The 21,847-nt window shown below is 41.3% G+C and overlaps 1 protein-coding gene across 4 annotated transcripts in view; it reads right to left on the bottom strand.

Annotated features, from left to right (window-relative positions):
- LOC115178163 (tau-tubulin kinase 1) overlaps positions 1–21,568 on the bottom strand; it is a 53,889-nt gene extending 32,321 nt beyond the window's left edge. For 2 of the 4 annotated variants that reach the window (XM_029739211.1, XM_029739213.1), the window contains exons 1-6: positions 21,405–21,568; positions 16,286–16,444; positions 13,976–14,123; positions 9,511–9,584; positions 8,267–8,419; positions 7,600–7,704 (exon numbers count right to left, since the gene is read on the bottom strand). In XM_029739211.1, coding sequence (XP_029595071.1) covers positions 7,600–7,704; positions 8,267–8,419; positions 9,511–9,584; positions 13,976–14,123; positions 16,286–16,393 — 588 coding nt within the window. In that variant the 5' untranslated portion in view covers positions 16,394–16,444; positions 21,405–21,568. Of the gene's footprint in view, positions 1–7,599; positions 7,705–8,266; positions 8,420–9,510; positions 9,585–13,975; positions 14,124–16,285; positions 16,445–20,145; positions 20,731–21,404 lie in introns of those variants that run through there. The other 2 variants (XM_029739212.1, XM_029739214.1) reach the window with 2 other exon arrangements.
- Between the last annotated feature and the right edge of the window lie 279 nt (positions 21,569–21,847).

The following is a 21,847-nucleotide window of genomic DNA, read 5'->3' as shown; positions in this document are numbered from 1 at the left end:
GCGGAGAGAACACTGGAGTGTGTAGCAGCTGGTAGGTCTTTCACTGCACAGGCACTGAATGCTAACGGCTGAGTGCTAACAAATATGCTTTTTGGCTAATGGCTGGGGGCTAACAGCTACATGCTAACAAAAATGCTTTGTGGCTAATGGCTAAGGGGCTGACATAGTGGCAAGGTGAAGGTCATTTGGACTGGGGAGGCCCCTGACACTTGCTTCCCTGGAGACCTGGCTGCCTAGGGGTACGGGAAAGGCATACACTGCTAATGGCCAGGGACTGGGGGAAGAGGGAGATGAAGAGAGGGAGGGGAGATGGAATGAGGAGGGAGAGATAGAGGGAGGGTGGCAGGGGTAAAGAACGAGAGACAGACATGGAAGCAGGGGGAGTTAAATAAAACGAGATGGAGAGACAAACAGGCAGGGATAGAGGTAGACAGAAAGAGGGAGAAGCAAATGGGAGAGAAAAAGGGAGGGATAACGATAGAGAGAGAGAGGGAGCCAGAGCCTCGCATTCATCACGAATCAATGAGCTGAAGCTGACTCAGCTGTACTGGCTAGAAGGGAAAAAAATCAGAGAGCAAGAGAAGGGGAAAAGGAGAAGGGGAGCGAGAGGCGATGCCATAGCCCACTGACGCATGCAAAAGCAAATTAAATCTCACACTGCTGCACTCACAGAGCTCTGAATGCATGAGGACACAGTGTTAGAGCCAGAGATATGAGAGGAGATGGGGGAGATGTAGAGGGGTAGAGAAAAATAGGAGAGCAGATAGTGACTGAGTAAAAGAGATGAGAGGAGAGACATAGAAAGATGGGAGAGTAGGAAAGTGGAGGGAACGGGGAGAGAAATGGAAAGAGTGGATGGAAAGGGAGAGGAGCCGAAAGAGAAATGGAGTGGATGAGAGAAATTAATAAGAGGCAAGAGGGGAAAGGAGAGAAGATAGAAGTTACTTGAGAGAGTCTAGAAAAAGGAGGGGAGAGGAGAAGAGGAAAGAAGGGAGGAAAAAGGAGAGATAAAGGGGGAGAAGATTCCAGGGTAGAGAAGGACAAATGCATAAGCAATTGATGAGAGGGAGAAGAAAGGAGAGGAGGTGAAAGTGCTAGAAGAGATTAAGGGAGATAAAAGGATAGGGAGAAGAGGAAATGACAGGATGGAAGTGGAGGAGAAGAGAAGAAGAGGGAAGATCAAAGAGGGGAAGAAGAGGAGAGATTGAAAATGCAGTCAATAAATTAAATCAAATTTTATTTGTCACATGCGCTTAATACAACAGGTGTAGACAAAGCAGTGAAATGCTTACTTACAAGCCCTTAACCAACAATGCAGATTCAAGAAGAAATAAATTGAGAAAAAAAAGTATTAAAGAGCAGCAGTAAAATAACAATAGCGAGGCTATATACAAGGGGTACCGGTACAGAGTCAACGTGCGGGGGCAATGGTTAGTCGAGGTAATTGAGGTAATATGTACATGTAGGTAGAGTTATTAAAGTGACTATGCTTAGATAATAACAGAGTAGCAGCAGCATGGGGGGGGGGGGGGGGGGGGGGGCAATGCAAATAGTCTGGGTAGCCATTTGATTAGAAGTTCAGGAGCCTTATGGCTTGGGGGTAGAAGCTGTTAAAAAACCTCTTGGACCTAGACTTGGCGCTCCGGTACCACTTGCCGTGCGGTAGCAGAGAGAACACTATGACTAGGGTGGCTGGAGTCTGACAATTTTCAGGGCCTTCCTCTGACACTGCCTGGTATAGAGGTCCTGGACGGCAGGAAGGTACCAAAGGTATCTATATCCACAGTAAAACGAGTCCTATATCGACATAACCTGAAAGTCCGCTCAGCAAGGAAGAAGCCACTGCTCCAAAAACCGCCATAAAAAAGCCAGACTATAATTTGCAACTGCACATGGGAACACAGATTATACTTTTTGGAGAAATGTTGTCTGGTCTGATGAAACAAAAATAGAACTGTTTGGCCATAATGACGATCGTTATGTTTGAAGGAAAAAGGGGGAGGCTTGCAAGCCGAAGAACACCATCCCAACCGTGAAGCACGGGGGTGGCAGCATCATGTTGTGGGGGTGCTTTGCTGCAGGAGGGCCTGGTGCACTTCACAAAATAGATGGCATCATGAGGCAGGAAAATGATGTGGATATATTGAAGCAACATCTCAAGACATCAGTCAGTAAGTTAAAGCTTGGTCGCAAATGGGTCTTCCAAATGGACAATGACCCCAAGCATACTTCCAAAGTTGTGGCAAAATGGCTTAAGAACAACAAAGTCAGGGTATTGGAGCAGCCATTACAAAGCCCTGACCTCAATCCTATAGAAATGTTATGTGCCGAACTGAAAATGCATGTGCGAGCAAGGAGGACTCAGTTACTCTGTCAGGAGGAATGGGCCAAAATTCACCCAATTTATTGTGGGAAGCTTGTAGAAGGCTACCCAAAACGTTTGACCCAAGTTAAACAATTTAAAGGCAATGCTACCAAATACTAATTGATTGTATGTAAATGTCTAACCCACTGGGAATGTGATGAAAGAAATAAAAGCTGAAATAAATCATTCTCTCTTCTATTATTCTGACATTTCACATTCTTAAAATAAAGTGGTGATCCTAACTGACCTAAGACAGGGAATTTTTACTAGGATTAAATGTCAGGAATTGTGAAAAACTGAGTTTAAATGTATTTGGCTAAGGTGTATGTAAACTTCCGACTTCAACTGTAAACTAACTTCAAAGGCCAGGGATTAGGATGATGTGAATGACAATGGGATGAACATTTAAACTCAATTTGGAAATGGAGAGGCTTTCACTTGACACCCAAATAGTCTTATTTAATTATGATATTGTAAATAGAAATAGTTTTCTGAGTCAGTTTAAAATGCTTATCAATACCTGATAAAAATGACCATAGCCTGCAGGAAATCTCATACAAACAAATAAAAGTGTCAGCTATGTGGCATATTTTACAGTATATATTATATATATTAGCCAAACCATGGACTGGGCACAAATATAACCAATATGATCCATCCATTTTTAAGATGTCACTTTGAAGAGGTCACTGTACAGCATCACTACTCTGGACGGCTCTGACTTAGAATATGTGGACAACTACAAATGCCTGGGTGTCTGGTTAGACTGTAAACTCTCCTTCCAGACTCACATTAAGCATCTCCAATCCAAAATTAAATCTAGAATCGGCTTCCTATATCACAACAAAGCATCCTTCACTCATGCTGCCAAACATACCCTCGTAAAACTGACCATCCTACCGATCCTCGACTTCGGTGATGTCATCTATAAAATAGCCTCCAACACTCTACTCAACAAATTGGATGCAGTCTATCACAGTGCCATCCGTTTTGTCACCAAAGTCCCATACACTACCCACCACTGCGACCTGTACGCTCTCGTTGGTTGGCCCTCACTTCATACTCGTCGCCAAACCCACTGGCTACAGGTTATCTACAAATCTCTGCTAGGTAAAGCCCCACCTTATCTCAGCTCACTGGTCACCATAGCAGCACCCACTCGTAGCACGCGCTACAGCAGGTATATCTCACTGGTCACCCCCAAAGCCAATTCCTCCTTTGGTCGTCTTTCCTTCCAGTTCTCTGCTTCCAATGACTGGAACGAACTGCAAAAATCACTGAAGCTGGAGACTCATATCTCCCTCACTAGCTTTAACCTCTACGGGCCACGGGGGCAGTATTGAGAATTTTGAAAGAAATATGTGCCCATTTTTAACTGCCTCCTACACCAACTCAGAAGCTAGGATATGCATATTATTAACACATTCGGATAGAAAACACTCTGAATTTTCTAAAACAGTTTGAATGGTGTCTGTAAGTATAACAAAACTCATATTGCAGGCAAAAACCTGTGAAAAATAGATTTAAAAAAAATGAGAATTTTGTGACTGTACTATTTAGTGTCATTGTTTTAAAGATACCACAGTGAGAAAGGATTCAGTTCGCAACTCCTACTGCTTCCACTAGATGTCAACGATCTTTAGAAAGTTGTTGGAAGCATCTGTCATGAATACAGACCGAATTAGAAAGCTTACAAGTTGACACGTCATCACTTCATTTCTTGCGCCTGCGCATGAATCTGAGAAGAGTGCCTTTGTCATTATCGTTTATTCTAGACACTTGATAGGTTGTGTGAAAATATTACTGATGTTTACTGATGTTTCACGTTAAAAATGGAACAAAAGATTAGTGCTAAACAACGTTTGACATGTTTAAACAAACGTAAATAGATTATTTACTAGGTTTTCTTTAGCTTTTCGACGTGACTTTACACTGCCCACCTCATTTTGTGGGAGCCTACTGAACGCTAACTATTTGGACATAAATTATGAACTTTGTCAAAAGAAACCACATTTGTTCTGGACCTGGGATCTCTGGCAGCGCCTTCTGATGGAGATAATCAAAGGTAAGGGGATATTTAGAATGTTATTATCGATATTAGATGATGCTAATGCTAACGGTATAGCTTAGCTTAGCTTAGCATATAGCTTATTGTTGTTAGCATAGTACCCAGTTTATGCAAAATGTGATTTCCCAGTAAAGTTATTTTGAGATCTGGCCATTCGGTAGCAATTACGAGATGATAATATATTATTCTTTGAATGACAATATTATAATTTACCAATGTTTTCGAATAGTAATTCCGTGATTTGTAATGCTGGATTCACTGGGTGCATTCGAGCCGAAAAAAATTCTGAATTTCACCGCGACTGTAAATGCTGTTTTTGGATATAAATATGAACTTGATGGAACTAAAAATGCATGTATTGTATAACATAATGTCCTATGAGTGTCATCTGATGCAGATTGTCAAAGGTAAGTGCATAATTCTAGCTAGTTTTCTGTCTGTTGATGCCCTTCTTTGAATTGGCTAAACATTACACGCAGCTATTGTCAATGTACTCTCCTCACATAACCTAACTTTATGCATTCTCCGTAATGCCTCTGAAAATCGGACAGCGTGGTTAGATTTAGGAGATATATCTTTCAAATGGAGGAAAATAGTTGATTATTTGATTTTTTGAAATGATTACTCTTGCAGTTTTGAATTCCCCGCCATGGTCACATGACAATGAATCCCAATACCGGGATAAGATCGGGATAAGATCCTCAACAGGTTTTAAGCACCAGCTGTCAGAGCAGCTCACAGATCACTGCACCTGTACATAGCCCATCTGTAAACAGCCCATCTATCTACCTACCTCATCCCCATACTGTATTTATTTATTTATTTTGCTCCTTTGCACCCCAGTATCTCTACTTGCACATTCATCTTCTGCACATCTACCATTCCAGTGTTTAATTGCTATAATGTAATTACTTCGCCACCATGGCCTATTTATTGTCTTAACTTACCTCATTTGCACTCACTGTATATAGACTTTGTTTTCTTTTGTTCTACTGTATTATTGACTGTATGTTTTGTTTATTCCATGTGTAACTCTGTGTTGTTGTATGTGTCGAATTGCTATGCTTTATCTTGGCCAGGTCGCAGTTGCAAATGAGAACTTGTTCTCAACTAGCCTACCTGGTTAAATAAAAGTGAAATCAAAAATAAATAAAATAAATAAAATAAACTATCATTAGCTAACGCCATGTAACCGATTTCATAAGTAGTCACCGGCTAATGCATTTTAACTGTCATCTGTTTGATCTTGTACATTACCGACAGGTTTTCCAGACCCAGATTAAACCTATTCCTGGACATCAAAGCACTTTCAATGGCAATTCTCCATTGAGCATACATTTTAGTCTGGTAATAGGTTTAATCTGGGTCTGGAAAACCGTCCCTAAACGCTTAAAAAAAAAGGCGATACCGCCAGGCATATTGAACAGCTACCCATGTAAACAAGGAACAGCAAAACAAGGATTCAGATATTGGACTCCATCTTATCCAGTGTACAATGAATGAGCTCACTTTTAAATAAATTGTACTGCACCAAACCCAGTGTCTGAATGTAAACAAAACAGTACCAACAATGATAGAAGAAAACAGACTATTTGCTGCCTGATGAGCACGACCCAGTCCTGAGCTTGGAGCTAAGAGGATCTTAAAGCTCAGACACACCGGTAGGATTGTCAAATTTTTGCCTGCCTACAGCATCGGCAGTCAATCTCTTTTGTGTTCCCACAGAAAAGACCTTGGAAGTTGTCAGCCGCTCAACCGTGTTAAAATACTCAAAATCAGAAGGTGGAAATAGCGTTGTTTGGCAATGCATATTCGTGCATATTGCTTATAGTCTAGAATCCAAACTATCATCGTTAATTTTGTTATATTTTAGAAAGCCCTTGTTGATACTAGCCAGGTGACAACAGCTAGATAACTACCTAGCAAGATGACGAAGAAACAATTTAATTCACTCTCCTATATCCCATAATGCCAGTGCCAGCCCATAACCAAATGTTTCGCTAGCTAGCTAATGTTAGCATAATCGCTAGCTAGCACAATATAGGTAGATAGCTAAGGGCACTGCACTAACTTGGCAGCTAACACAGGCAGCTGTTTTATGGAAACTAGCTAATCCATTGTGATTTAATTATAATGTCAGTACTATCTATAGTGGTTAGTTAGCTTGGAGGAAGTATTTAGTGTTGGTGCATTGCATCTGTGCACTTAGCTAACTACTATCCCATAGCCTACAGTACATTGCACATGAAGTGTGACTGGCTCTTCTGTGGATGTACGAAGAAAATGCCCCCAAATTTTCTCATGCTATCTGATTGGCTCAAAGTCAAGTTGTTGGCCACTAACAAGCGTTGCGTAGGTTCATCGAAACTGGGTCAGCACATAGCAGGTAACGCTTTTGTTCTAGCAAGAGAAGGAACAGCCTCCCACTGTGATAAGTACCTATCGACAGTCTTCGACAATGAGATTCTCAGTGTGTTACATACTTTAGGGTGGGTGATGTGACGTCATTGATTCTGACCCACCATTTGGGGAACACTGGGTGCGTCCAGTGGCGGTTCTAGACCATTTCAATTGGGGGGGGTCCAAAATTGTTGTCACAGGGGCACTGGTCCCACCCCAGAACCGCCCCTGGGTGCGTCCCAGGGCTTCTTCACTTCTGTCGCACTGCACATTGCAGAACATGGATATATCGTATTACCGTTTGCCTTTTAGATCATAATAAATGGACAGGGGGACCTGTTCCTAGATCAGCACTCCTACTCTGAGATGGTTTATAAATACAAGCCCAGACCTGCTAATCTGTGCAGCCTCAACATTGCAATAAAGATGACCTGGAATTTACCCACGAGCTGGACATTATTCTAATAACATCACAATAACATTTAACTGGGCGTCAGGTAGGCTAGTGGTTTGAGTGTTGGGTCAGTAACTTAAATGTTGCTGGTTCAAATCCCCAAGGCACTTAACCCTAATGGATAAGATTAAGTCCCTGCCCTTTGTACACACTGCCCGTCGCTACTACCGATTGGATGGTTTGGTGAAGTCCTCGGATCGGCCCTGCTGAGGTAGGTCACGGCTCTAATGGATAAGAGTGTCTGCTAAAATGTAAATATTAATATCATTTTGTAGGACAAACCAAAGGAAAGGAACAAAAGAGGAGACTTACAGGGCGGACTTCTCCAGTGGTATTGGTGTACTGCCGCGCAAGTCCGAAGTCTAACATGTAACACTTCCTTAAGGTCGAAGGCAGCCTTCCCATGGCGAAGTTTGACTGCAGAGAAAATACATGATTATACAGTGCATTATAGATATGGTCTGGTGGCTCAGTTGGTAAGAGTGTGGGGCTACTGTAGCAACACCAAAGAACCATCACAGTGCCTGGTTAGCCAGGAGGGGTGCTTGTTCTCAAGGGATGGGGCATTGTTTGATGAAACATCAGCTATTGGACCATCTAATATGCCACATATTGCTGTTGTGCCCTTGAGCAAAGAACTTAACCCCTAACTTGCTCCAGGGGTGCAGATTACTTTAGGGAAAGCTCACCCCAATGCTGTGCGCACGCGTGTGTGTTTGGTTTCTGGGATTGGGAATGAAACGAACCGATGGCAAAAACACACATTTCACAGCATGCCACAGCATTATGGAAGGCTATCAGTGCCAATTCTAAAATGCAATGGTTAAATGGTAAATTGGAATGCGAAAATTACAAAATGTGCATTTAAGCATTGTTTTTTAGAATTAGCACTGATAACCCTTCATAAAGCTGTAGCATGCTGTGCCACGTGTAACAAAAAACGTCTGTATCTGTATGTTACGTTATGTATGATACGTACTGGTTTGATATCTCGATGCAGGAAGCCAACAGAGTGGATGGCCTCTATAGACTCCAGGATCTGTTTCCCCAGGCGGAGCGTGGTGCTCATGGTGAAAGTCCCCCGAGGCTGGCTCCTCCTCAAGTCCGCCAAATTGCGTCCCTGCTCCACCCCCCAAAACAAAACAACGCTCTGGGGTGAAGTTCCCTCTAGGTACAGATCTAGAATCAGCTTCCCTCCCCCAATCCTAAACTTAACCTTTGGTGGGGAAAATACAAATCTGACCCAAAAATCTGCATTTGGGGGCAATTTCACCTTAATCCAGAAAACCAACCATACATAAACAAACAGTCTTTGTGCGAAATAACACATTTATTTCTTACCAGTACGGTACACCCAATTGCCTAGGTGTGATCATAGAATTACATATAGAATCCCTATTAATTTCATAAATGATGTCTGTGGGCCTAGTAAAGATTTGTCACATCACTTTACATACAATACCTTTTAACATAGGCGGCAGGTGGGTTTCAAGTTTGGGGAAGCAGATTTTCACCATAAACATGCACGTTCATAATAAAGCATTCCATGCATCCTCACATTTGCAGACTTATGTAAGATAGGTTACTATTCCTAATGTGATGATTAGATTGGATAGTCAATTTAGGCAATAATATAACTCAATCACTGTTCGCAGAATAGACTGTTCAATGCAGCTCGTAGTGGTGTATAGTAGGCCTGGGCTTTAAAAACAAGATTGTATTTTTAAATATTCCGATATGCCTGGCTGGGACTCTCTGCTTTTCACTGACAGTCGCAAATCAACAATCATCTATTTGCTTGTATTCAAAGTCATACAGTATCAAAAGTTTGGTCATGATGGATTTTTAAACCCAAGCACCATGACATAACAGCTTTATAGGCTGTGTCTCAATCGACAATGGATTGGATTGACTCTTCATGATATACTTTCATTATAGAAGGCTGACAATGCTATGCTGGATCATGTGACATATGGCATTTGAATTACTATCCTTCATCAGTATGTGCTTTGTCAGCCTCTAACCAGCCGCTGCTTATGACTCATTTATTCAGTTAACATGGCCTATTTGCAAAGACTTCACATTTCACGATGCCTTATGCAGGCTTTATAAATGGCACTTCCTCAGAAAAACGTGTTTCTGTTGAATTGTGGTCAGATTCTCACAGAATGCATTTTGGGGATGGTGGTCAATCTTTATAAAAGGCAAAGGTCAGCTTCTTACCTGAAGTTGCATGACCACGTAGTTGAATTTGTCATTTCTCCCACAGCCAATGAACTTGCAAACATGGTTTTTACCTAAACAAAAAAGGCATATTTTAAGAATCGTAGTTCAAAGATGCATATAGCCAAAATACTCCATATCACTTGAACTTGATGATTGGATTGGTTTTCATTGGTTACACCAGGGAGATGAGAGTGGTGACAGGGCCTAGGTAAGATCCAATTCAAATTACCATATTAATCAATGCAAAAACAGCAGAACCACTCATGTTGACACTCAATGGCTGAAGAAAGGATAAAGCAATCTTTTCTTTCCAGGCTTTCTTCCCGGCAACATCTGTCTTAGGACTGTTCTTTTCAGAACTTTTCTTTCTCTAGGACATGGCCTTGTTTTAAATATTCTATAAAATATTACATTTACATTTAAGTCATTTAGCAGACGCTCTTATCCAGAGCGACTTACAAATTGGTGCATTCACCTTATGATATCCAGTGGAACAACCACTTTACAATAGTGCATCTAAATCTTTTAAGGGGGGGGGGTTAGAAGGATTACTTTATCCTATCCCAGGTATTCCTTAAAGAGGTGGGGTTTCAGGTGTCTCCGGAAGGTGGTGATTGACTCCGCTGTCCTGGCGTCGTGAGGGAGCTTGTTCCACCATTGGGGTGCCAGAGCAGCGAACAGTTTTGACTGGGCTGAGCGGGAACTGTGCTTCCTCAGAGGTAAGGGGGCCAGCAGGCCAGAGGTGGATGAACGCAGTGCCCTTGCAATATTACATATTGGCAGACAAATAAAACTGGACAATTTAATGAGCTGACCAGTCCATGTTTCCTGGTCTTTCTTTTCTTCACAGTTAATCCCAATTAAAGTCAGTTGGGCATGAATCATTGCTATTCATCAAGCACCACTAATCTTTTGATGGAGCACCCTGTTAATGTGACTCAGTACCGAACATTTTGGAATCTCAGACTTTAAAACAATTTTGAGGGAACTTCAGATTGTTTGATATTCCTTAAAGGTAGAGTCTGTAATATGACATCATCATACACCAAAGGGTGTCGTCCTGCTTACAACAACAGTATTGACACTTCCTGATATGGGCATGCTGGGAAGAGCCAATAGTAGCAGTCTAAGCAGATTGTAATTTGTTTGTTGTTTCGCCCAGCTACATTTCGTGATGTCACATTGCAGAGTCTTCCTTTAATATGTACATAGAAATACCAACACACACACACACACACACAAAAGCTTCTTCAAAGACATAGTACATGTTGCAAACCGATCATGAGTCATCATCACAATATGAGGAAAAAAATTTACTTTGAAAGCTGTCACACGTCAGTCACAGTGTGCTTTTGAGGTTACTTTTTTCCTCATATCGTGATGATGACTCGTAGCCAACGTGAGTCACTTGTTACCCTGGCACATAGACGTGCATACTCCAGGAGAAGAGAGTTGCTCTCCTTCTATGTGCCACGTGATCGCCATCACGTCTAACATGTTACTGCTGCCCCACCCAACATGCAAAAACAGGCTGTGAGTCACAACAGTTAATCTACATAAAAACATATAGAGGGCCCGTTATGGCAGAATTAAAGGAATAGTCTAAGCCAAAAGATTTGCTCTAGTTTGTTCACTGTTTTGGAAATACTGTTGGGACCATGCAATCAAGCATCAATAAAGTACTGTTAGGATGCATGTTTGGCTTTTGTAAGATTTTTGATTGTTTGGACCTCTACTTCCTACCGACATACGTACAGTGAGGGAAAAAAGTATTTGGTCCCCTGCTGATTTTGTACGTTTGCCCACTGACAAAGAAATGATCAGTTTATAATTTTAATGGTAGGTTTATTTGAACAGTGAGAGACAGAATAACAACAAAAAAATCCAGAAAAACGCATATCAGAAATGTTATAAAATGATTTGCATTTTAATGAGGGAAATGAGTATTTGACCCCTCTGCAAAACATGACTTAGTACTTGGTGGCAAAACCCTTGTTGGCAGTCAGAGGTCAGATGTTTCTTGCAGTTGGCCACCAGGTTTGCACACATCTCAGGAGGGATTTTGTCCCACTCCTCTTTGCAGATCTTCTCCAAGTCATTAAGGTTTCAAGGCTGACGTTTGGCAACTGGAACATTCAGCTCCCTCCACAGATTGTCTATGGGATTAAGGTCTGGAGACCGGCTAGGCCACTCCAGGACCTTAATGTGCTTCTTCTTGAGCCACTCCTTTGTTGCTTTGGCCGTGTGTTTTGGGTCATTGTCATGCTGGAATACCCATTCACGACCCATTGTCAATGCCCTGGCTGAGGTAAGGAGGTTCTCACCCAAGATTTGATGGTACATGGCCCCGTCCATCGTCCCTTTGATGCAGTGAAGTTGTCCTGTCCCCTTAGCAGAAAAACACCCCCAAAGCATAATGTTTCCACCTCCATGTTTGACGGTGGGGATGGTGTTCTTGGGGTCATAGACAGCATTCCTCCTCCTCCAAACACGGCGAGTTGAGTTGATGCCAAAGAGCTCCATTTTGGTCTCATCTGACCACAACACTTTCACCCAGTTGTCCTCTGAATCATTCAAATGTTCATTGGCAAACTTCAGACGGGCATGTATATGTGCTTTCTTGAGCAGGGGGACCTTGCGGGCGCTGCAGGATTTCAGTCCTTCACAGCGTAGTGTGTTACCAATTGTTTTCTTGGTGACTATGGTCCCAGCTGCCTTGAGATCATTGACAAGATCCTCCCGTGTAGTTCTGGGCTGATTCCTCATCGTTCTCATGATCATTGCAACTCCACGAGGTGAGATCTTGCATGGAGCCCCAGGCCGAGGGAGATTGACAGTTCTTTTGTGTTTCTTCCATTTGCGAATAATCGCACCAACTGTTGTCACCTTCTCACCATCTGCTTGGCGATGGTCTTGTAGCCCATTCCAGCCTTGTGTAGGTCTACAATCTTGTCCCCGACATCCTTGGAGAGCTCTTTGGTCTTGGCCATGGTGGAGAGTTTGGAATCTGATTGATTGATTGCTTCTGTGGACAGGTGTCTTTTATACAGGTAACAAACTGAGATTAGGAGCACTCCCTTTAAGAGTGTGTTCCTAATCTCAGCTCGTTACCTGTATAAAAGACACCTGGGAGCCAGAAATCTTTCTGATTGAGAGGGGGTCAAATACTTATTTCCCTCATTGAAATGCAAATCAATTTATAACATTTTTGACATGCGTTTTTCTGGATTTTTTAAAATGTTATTCTGTCTCTCACTGTTCAAATAAACCTACCATTAAAATTATAGACTGGTCCTTTCTTTGTCAGTGGGCAAACGTACAAAATCAGCAGGGGATCAAATACTTTTTTCCCTCACTGTATAACTAAAAACAAGCAGCACTATACTGCTTAAGGGCCTTTTTTATCATGAGTGGAGTATTTTTCACTCCAGCTATGTCATAACGGCCTTGTTGACATTTTACCTACACTGAATTTCAAGGAGATCAAAGGCCCCTTAATCAATAACAACACGAGCAACGATGTTGAGTAGTTCACGATTGATTCATTAGGTCTAGGCTATTCTTAGCCACTCTTCCGTGAAGCTACTATGGGTGTAGTAAGCGAGAGAGACATCTGTTTCCACATTTGCTTGAACCTCGAGCAAAAGATTCAAGGGCCATAATTCAAGCAGCACACCAAAATGCAAAAAACTAAACAGATATGCTTAAATAGTGCATCGGTGACCCACCAAATAAGGCCAGTGCATGGCAGACAGAGCTATTGTTGCTCTCCCAAGCCACTTGGACTAAAGCCACCTAGTCACAATAGTCTGGCGGCCCATTATTACATATTTACGAAACAAATGTAATTGGCTGTTTATTAGGTTACAGATGTCTGTCACAGTAGACTGCATGGCTCTGCAGCTTTTAACTCTGTAGGGTGCTTAAGGGTGGTCATGACAATGTGAGAGGAGATTCGGATTCCTTTTGACAGGACGTCTCAAAGGACACCCAAAGCAGTAACACTTTACCTGGTTTTACTGTCCTGAAACCTATGCTGTGCTGTCATGAGGAGAGGTGGTTACACTTTTCACTAGACTGTCATGAGTATGTCATAGCAGATTTTATAACCAATCATAAGTGCAGTCTTAAGCAGTATTGATGTAACACATTTACACAGGAAAGATAAACGTTCTTACTTGACTATGTACCGTAGCTGACAGAAACTTTATATATTTGTCTGTCATGACTACAACAAAGCATACTGACACATGCTGTCAGCGGTGGGATCTGGGTTCAAGTCAAGCGACATCAACAAAGAACGCCATTTATTGAATTTAAGAACGGCTGAGCAGCGCAGACACCTTCATACTCATTGACTAAGCCGAACGGTAAACACAAAATGGTCGCCGCAGTGGCACCACCAGGCTTATTGACAAAACTATCAGAAAGGTCCAAAATGGCCACTGCAGTGGGACCTTACCCTGCAGTTTCTTCAGGACTGCCACCTCCATCTTCAGGACCTGTTTGGGCTGCTGGGCCGACTCCACCTTCAATGCCACGTTCTCCCGAGTCAACAGGTCCAGAGCTTCGTAGATCTCCCCAAAACCTCCCCCTCCGATTTTCTTCAGCTAGAAAGGTGTTGAGGATAAAAAGCGTATTAAACAACATTCTTCTAGTGCTGTTAGAATGCTGGCTTATACTGTACTAATCAAAAAGAAGTTCAACTTAAACCCTTTCGCATGACGGACACCAGTTTTAATGGAAGAGTACAGAGGTGTTAGCCTGTTCCCAGATCTGTTTGTGCTGTCTTGCCAACTCCTATGGTTATTGTTTGGCATGACAACGACCAAAATTAGTTGGCAAGACAGCACAAACAAATCTGGGACCAGGCGATAGAGAGGTGTGTCTTATTGATCAAACAGTAATTGAGTGAATTCATTTTTGCTAGATAGTTGCCCTCCTTCGTCCCACCCCTCTTTCTCCAGCACCAGTTCCTCAACTCCTCTACTGCATTTTTTCTGTATTTCACCAAGTACTTAAGTGCTTTGAACAACCCTATTATTAGTTTATGGCTTGATCATGACAGCCAAGTGCCGAAGAGAAATATTAACCAGCCATCTTCATTTGGAAGAGTCAGCTTTTTAAACCAACATGGCTCAGTTTAAATTGTTTTTACATTGTAGTACATTGTCTACTTTCTTCCTCAGCTCTTTGGCCTAGGGATCTGTCGCTCCGTGATTGGTTCTGACAAGGTCGTCTAAGTGATCACCATCAGAAGCACAGTAACTGTTACGCAATCACCGAATGTGTGGAGCTGCATATACGATACCATTATTAAAGGGGCAGAAGTAACCCCAAAAGTTTGTCAGATACCATTAAAGGGACATTTGACCATTTAAAAAAAAAAGTTTGTCCAATGATTTAACACCCCTAAAGCAGTATTGAGTCAATTCTACATTCTGTTCTTGTCACATCTGCTCCTGCTCCTCCCCTCTGGCGTACGACGTCGCCAGAGTACTAACCACCGGTCCTGGGATTCATCATTACGCACAACTGACACTCATCATTACGTGCACCTGTTAATCACTATGATTCACACCTGGACTCCATTACCTTCATCATTTCCTCCCCTTTATATGTCACTCTCCCATGTTCACTCACCAGTTGGTATTGTTCTTGTGTATCGGCGTTCTGCCTTATGTTAGTGTTGTGTTATTGGTTTTGTTGTTTTATTAAAACGTTTCACCTGCACCCGACTCACTGCCCCATCATTACAGTTCTGTAGATCCAGGAGTAGAGTTAAGGAGAAAATATTGTGGTCCCAAATGGCTGGGAATAAATGCTGCTGTGAATTAGTTACAATCTTTCCCATTTAGGCTGGATCGAGGCCTGCAGAATTCTGTAATCTGATTGACCTAATTTTTTTTATTATTTTTTTTTTCACCTTTATTTAACCAGGTAGGCAAATTGAGAACAAGTTCTCATTTACAATTGCAACCTGGCCAAGATAAAGCAAAGCAGTTTGACACATACAACAACAACAGAGTTACACATGGAGTAAAACAAACATACAGTCAATAATACAGTAGAAAAATAAGTCTATATACAATGTGAGCAAATGAGGTGAGATAAGGGAGGTAAAGGCAAAAAAGGCCATGGTGGCAAAGTAAATACAATATAGCAAGTAAAACACTGGAATGGTAGATTTGTAGTGGAAGAAAGTGCAAAGTAGAAATAGAAATAATGGGGTGCAAAGGAGCAAAATAAATAAATAAATAAATAAATACAGTAGGGGAAGAGGGAGTTGTTTGGGCTAAATTATAGATGGGCTATGTACAGGTGCAGTGATCTGTGAGCTGCTCTGACAGCTGGTGCTTAAAGCTAGTGAGGGAGATAAGTGTTTCCAGTTTCAGAGATTTTTGTAGTTCGTTCCAGTCATTGGCAGCAGAGAACTGGAAGGAGAGACGGCCAAAGGAGGAATTGGCTTTGGGGGTGACCAGAGAGATATACCTGCTGGAGCGCGTGCTACAGGCGTGCTACAGACTTAAAGGTATGAAAACACCTGACAAACTGATTTGAGATTGATCTGCTCAACTTCAAGGTATGAAAACACAGATTTTAAGTACACTATCCCTTTAATTCTGGTGAGACACAGAGAACCTTGGTGATGGGGAGTCAAATCTGTGGGTGTGAAGGTAATCTTGTATTTAGCCCCTTAGGGAAACACTGATATAGAGAGACCATACACCAAGACAAAACCACAACTAGATCAACTATGTAGCATACTCACCACTTTCCATCGGTCCTTGACCATGCAGTTAGGCGGCAGTATGTCCGCCGTCTCCCCAGCCCCATTCATGTTGGCGTGGTCCTGGAGGGCTGGCACTAGGCACTGCATCTGCCAGCCCGACAGAACGCGAGCAGCTCCCAACTTAAATGAGCCATTTATCTGTAAAAGGATATTCAACAAGACATAAGTGAGTCTTATTCCCTTTCTTTTAACACAATACCCAAGAGCAGGCATCACACAGTGCACTTAAAGCAAAAGACATAAGTCTGGATTGTCTTATAAAGCCATTCGTTTTGTTCGCTCGGGCCAAAGTGGAGGAGAAAACAAAATGGTATTTTCCGTTATCCGTGCAAATACCATTGTCATAGAGAAAGCTTGCTGGTATTGACGGTTGTAGTTTGACATCTAGATGGTCTTGAAAGAACAAGGGGGACAAGACAGTACATACTCTGCATTTCTTGCCTAAACTGAATGATGGAAAATAAGGCCTTGGGTATACTGTATGTTGGAGGTACATCAACTACACTTGTCCATGGATACTAAATGTCCTTCATATCTGAATAACATCAAGCCCAATAAGGAGATGCACTTTCCTTAGGATGTGGCCAATTCAAATTTGAAATTACTTTTGGCACTTTAAGCACAGCGCATCACTCTGCTTGAGCGTCGAGTTACGAGTTTTGTACAAAAGCTTGATTATGTAACAATGTATGCCAACAATGTACCTACAATATGTCATTTGTATGTGATACATGGTTTTAGTGACCTACTACAAAGCAGGATCATAACCATTCTCATAGTCTTGAACACTGCTGTACAACAACAAACTGACAATTCATCTATGAAATTAATTGTAATGGATATATTATTTGGCCTCAAATGTTCTGGTTGTAAAACTCATTTTGGGGGTTAAGAAGACGTCATAACTAGATTACAACCAACTGGTCTCTGTTACAATCAGGTAAAGACGTCCTCTTCATGACGAGATCAAGGCGTCACCAGATAACAACCAGATTTGGTTGCTAAAAAGACTTCAGCAAAACTTCCTTATACAACCACTATACAACCTGACCATGAGTTCATTGCAACCAGTTTTGCCTGATGAGATAGACACTTCTTAAATTTGAATGTATCTGTTTTTACGTTGCAATATCTGGCCAATCGCTGTTAGCCCTCTAAACTATTAGACAATATTCGTATTGGGTTTGAACCGATATCTATCAACTTTTATTTTCTATATGCTTATGATTATTCTGGGTAAACAACATCTGGATAAGAGCGATGCATGTAAGTAGGTTAGTACCAAAACCATGCTATTCTGCATGCAGGGCCATGGACCATTAGTTATGCATGCACAGCTCAGCTCCATTTGGGGGGGTACTTAGTCATGCCTAGGCTGAGGCCAGTAGAGAGACTGTGTGTATTATCTAGCAGATTAGTCAGCTGTGAAAAAGTGTCAAAATGCACTAGAACACATACAATAGGTTTAGACAGAGGGTGTGAGCCTACGAGGGTGGTATTGCCAGTGCTTATGGCTTTAAAGCAAGGATTCTCAATGCACCTGTGTCGGTTCCCAACATTTGCATTGCTACGGTGGGAAGCATGTGAATGGAGGCTGTGTCATTGAACGTCAATATGCCAATAACTGGTGGTTATTTCAAGCACTCTCATAGCACAGCATGATTACAGGCTGGTAACACTGCAAATGTAGCAAGACCTGGGTCATGTTCAGTAGGCAAATGTTGTGGAACCTTGCAGATAGAAATGTCATGAATAGAGCTTACGTGACTCCTTATTCTACATGTCAGAGGTGCATGTTCGTTCTACATAACATTTTATATCTGAATGTCCCATAAACACTGCACCATGCTAAAAGCGGCCCTAGCACCCTCATCAGACTTGATCTAAAAACCCACAAGAGCAGGCAATATTGTAAGTAGTTCAAGTGAAATACAAAGAGGTTTGTTCAGGGAGCATTTCCTCACTTAGCGTCCTCTACACAACCTCCATATTAACTCCCGCACAGTACACCAATGGAATTGGAATTAATATTTTACTTTAACCTTAAATCATTAACGGGATAGTTCACCCAATTTACAAATCATATTGGTTTCCTTGTCCATAGACTGCTTAAAGGGTAAGGAAATGAATGTAATGTTGTAATTTGAGTGAACTATCCCTTTAAGCTTATTTTATACTTTCATAAGTATGACTGACTAATAATTAATCAATCGAGATAATTGCTGATCAGCAGTTATAGTGACCACTCATCATGATGCCACCCTATAAGATCGTATAAAGTAGGCTTCATGTTGTATGGTTTAAGATAATATATAATGCTCCGTCTAACTATTATAATATTATGGCCATCTTGCCAGGTGTTATGACCGATTCGGCTCATGTAGGGAAACACTGCAAGTCTGCCCCCTCCCCCTAGGGTGTAGTCCAATAAGAATCTTGGAAAATGAAAATCATATTAGCATCACCATAGTTCAGGGTACAGTTGCCATAGCAAAAAGCAAAACATAGGGGCAGTGCATCAGTGAGGATAGTGAGAGACTCATATCAATTATAACACACAACTACATGTGTATTTGCTGTCCTATACTAACAATAGTGTGAGGGGATCTACTTTGCAAAAAGCCAAGGGGTTGCATTCAAGTTTCCCAGAACTATAAAGCGAAATCATGAAATTTTCTTGAAATCCGTGAAGGAAGCCGCGACAGCCATTTTGTGTTCAAACTGGTGGGTAAAAGTGCAGCCGCATTTCCAAGGGAACTTTGAAGAATACATTAACCTCTCACCATATTTACAACCTCTTCAAAAACCTTACGTCTGAGAAAAAATCCTGAACTTGGCCAATTTAGTCGATGCCAAAACCCTCCTTTGTAAGCCTACAAGCCAAGATAAATAAAAAATACAAAGAGGTTTGTTACAACTGCCTCCACAACCAAATCAATGATGTGTAGAGATATTTAGATATATAAATAATATTTATGAGAATGACAGTTTAATTTGAAAGAGTAGACAATGAAATGATGACAAATAATACTATAATGGACAACAATACACACAAACAATATAATGCAATAATTTAGCATAACATTCATATAAGACGATGATTAGAACTACGAGCCAAAATTTTTACAATATATGAATTACTTTACAGGTCCCAGATCTATATTTGGCAGTATAAATGTTGTAAATAAGGCCTGATCCAAGCGACTGTTGAACCTGTATCATTAAATGTAACATTGGCAAGTAAAAAGTTGGAACAATTAAACAAATCTGACATCTCATCCTAAAGTAATTTACAATAGCCTAACAATTAGACAAATATTTAGCCTTACTCTTAAGCACAAACTGTAATAGTATTATGTTTCTAATGAGTTCAATTGATACTGCTTGATGGGCTATAAGCAAATGCACACTCCACTGAGTGTGTGCTATAACTCTGTAGACCTATCTGCTACTAAGGCAACTAACTTCACAAAATACAGGCAGAGATAGTTTGATTTAGTCAATAACCAATACCAAAAGGGTCAGGTTAAGTAGTACACATGCAGTATTATTTTTTTTAACTAATGGGCCTAACTGATGCTTTAAATATAGTTACATAAACAGCTATAGCCCTATCAAACAATAATTAAACATAACTTTTTGCTCAATTTCTGGACAACAATCCTGTCCTTTTAGGGCACCCCTTATGGCTCACGAACAGCCACAGAGGCAAAAGTCATATATAGCCTTTTTAATAAAGCACCCAGCAAGTCCTATTTATGTCCGATAGGCCTAGGCCAACTGATATCTATATTATGTGAGAGTTATTAGCCAAACTGAGATGTCATGAAGAATATTACCTGGCGCAGAGACGGCACGTTAGTCTTTTCCGTCTTTTTGGAATCTTCATTTGGGATTTTAAGGTGGCAGAAGACTTCCTCTGACAAACAGTAGCCCTACTGCTACAGCTATACACTCAATAATAGCATAATTTCCCCATGTATGACCACATCCATTGCGAGAAAGGTCAATATAAACATCTACTCGGATGTCCTGACGCTAAACGGAACCGTACTCCTTTGCATTTAGCATGCAATTATCCCAAGCGAAACCTCCTATAAATTCAAACAAACATATGATTTTCTTAAATTGTGTATTGGCCTAACACACACGTTTTTTTTGTTGCATTTTTCTACACTAGTTTGTCAAGTTGTTTAAATTAGAATAATAACCTATTTCTTCGTCAAAACATGTGTCAGGCAAGCGGATTCCTATGATTACAAACTGCAGTGTACAGGTGTAGGCTTTGCATGAATGCACAATTAAAATACATTGTCGACGACTAAAATCCAGGTAAGCAGTGGGTCCAATTCCGATAAACTAGTCCGAGGCAATGCCTTCTCTTACTAATTGATGTCTCGGTTTAAAATACGGTTATATGCTCTCCAACGCCAAGGCTCTCGATCCATCCCACTCCTCGGTTTTTGTCCGCACTGCAGCGTATACTCTCATGCTTGACAAGAGACCCACCTATTACTACCGACTGTATGGCGACAGGTGGCGCACGACACCCCATAAATATTCTGCAAAACCACTAAACTTGTACCATTTTACAAATATTCTACCCTAATAACAGTCCGTTTATTCTGCTCGCGCGTAATGGACAGAGAGTTTGCAATTGGACGTCAGCCTTTCTAATCTTACAATAATATTGCATATTTTAATGGAATTGTTTGATATAGGTAGACCTACCATTAGGAAAATAATACCGAATGCAATGTAGCGTATATGAGAGCAAAGACACCGGACTACAATTCCCAATGTGAACCAAGCACTGGAAAAGGCCAGTGCTGAACTTTATCGTACTAAAATACGCACAATAATAGATATAGGTCTATAATAGCCCATTGGCATTAATGGATTGGGATCAAAATGCTTTCCTATATTTTAACTAGATCTACTGCAATTCAAATCCACATTTCTATTCATTAAGACAACTATAATTCCTTAAATCAGCCACCTGGGCCTTCAGTGTACAAACATACAGCGATATTTACATAACCCTTCAAAACTGGGGAATAGTAAATAAAGAGAGGATAGTAAAAGCTTTTCTTTTTACCTAATTCTCTTCAGCCGCGATGACATGAAAACCTCGAAGACTTTGAAGAGGCACATTGTTTCGCCTCTACGGTCAAAACCATTTCAGGAGGTTCGCCCCACGTACCACCATTTCTACGGCAGCATTCTCCTCCCTGCCCTCATTCGCGTCCCCAGCATCAGCATCATTTTGCAACCAAAGCGATCGTCCTCTGTGCTTTCCTCGGAGCGTTGTGGTATAGGCAACACGGCACATACCGCCACCTACCGAAGTGGAGAAGAACATTTTAGACCTGGATGCACAATTAGGCCTATACTTATGTTTTGAAGAAATAAACATGGTGACTTAAAAGTTAGGGAGGATGACGGATGAAAATGATTTTGAGCAAAACGTTTTAGGTGGATTGGTTTTATTTGTATATTTTTATAAAAAGCCTTATCTATATAATTTTGGGAGTTCTCAAG

Source organism: Salmo trutta, chromosome 38, assembly GCF_901001165.1.
Source record: "Salmo trutta chromosome 38, fSalTru1.1, whole genome shotgun sequence".
NCBI lineage: Eukaryota > Metazoa > Chordata > Actinopteri > Salmoniformes > Salmonidae > Salmo > Salmo trutta.
This window is presented reverse-complemented; position numbering and strand designations above follow the sequence as displayed.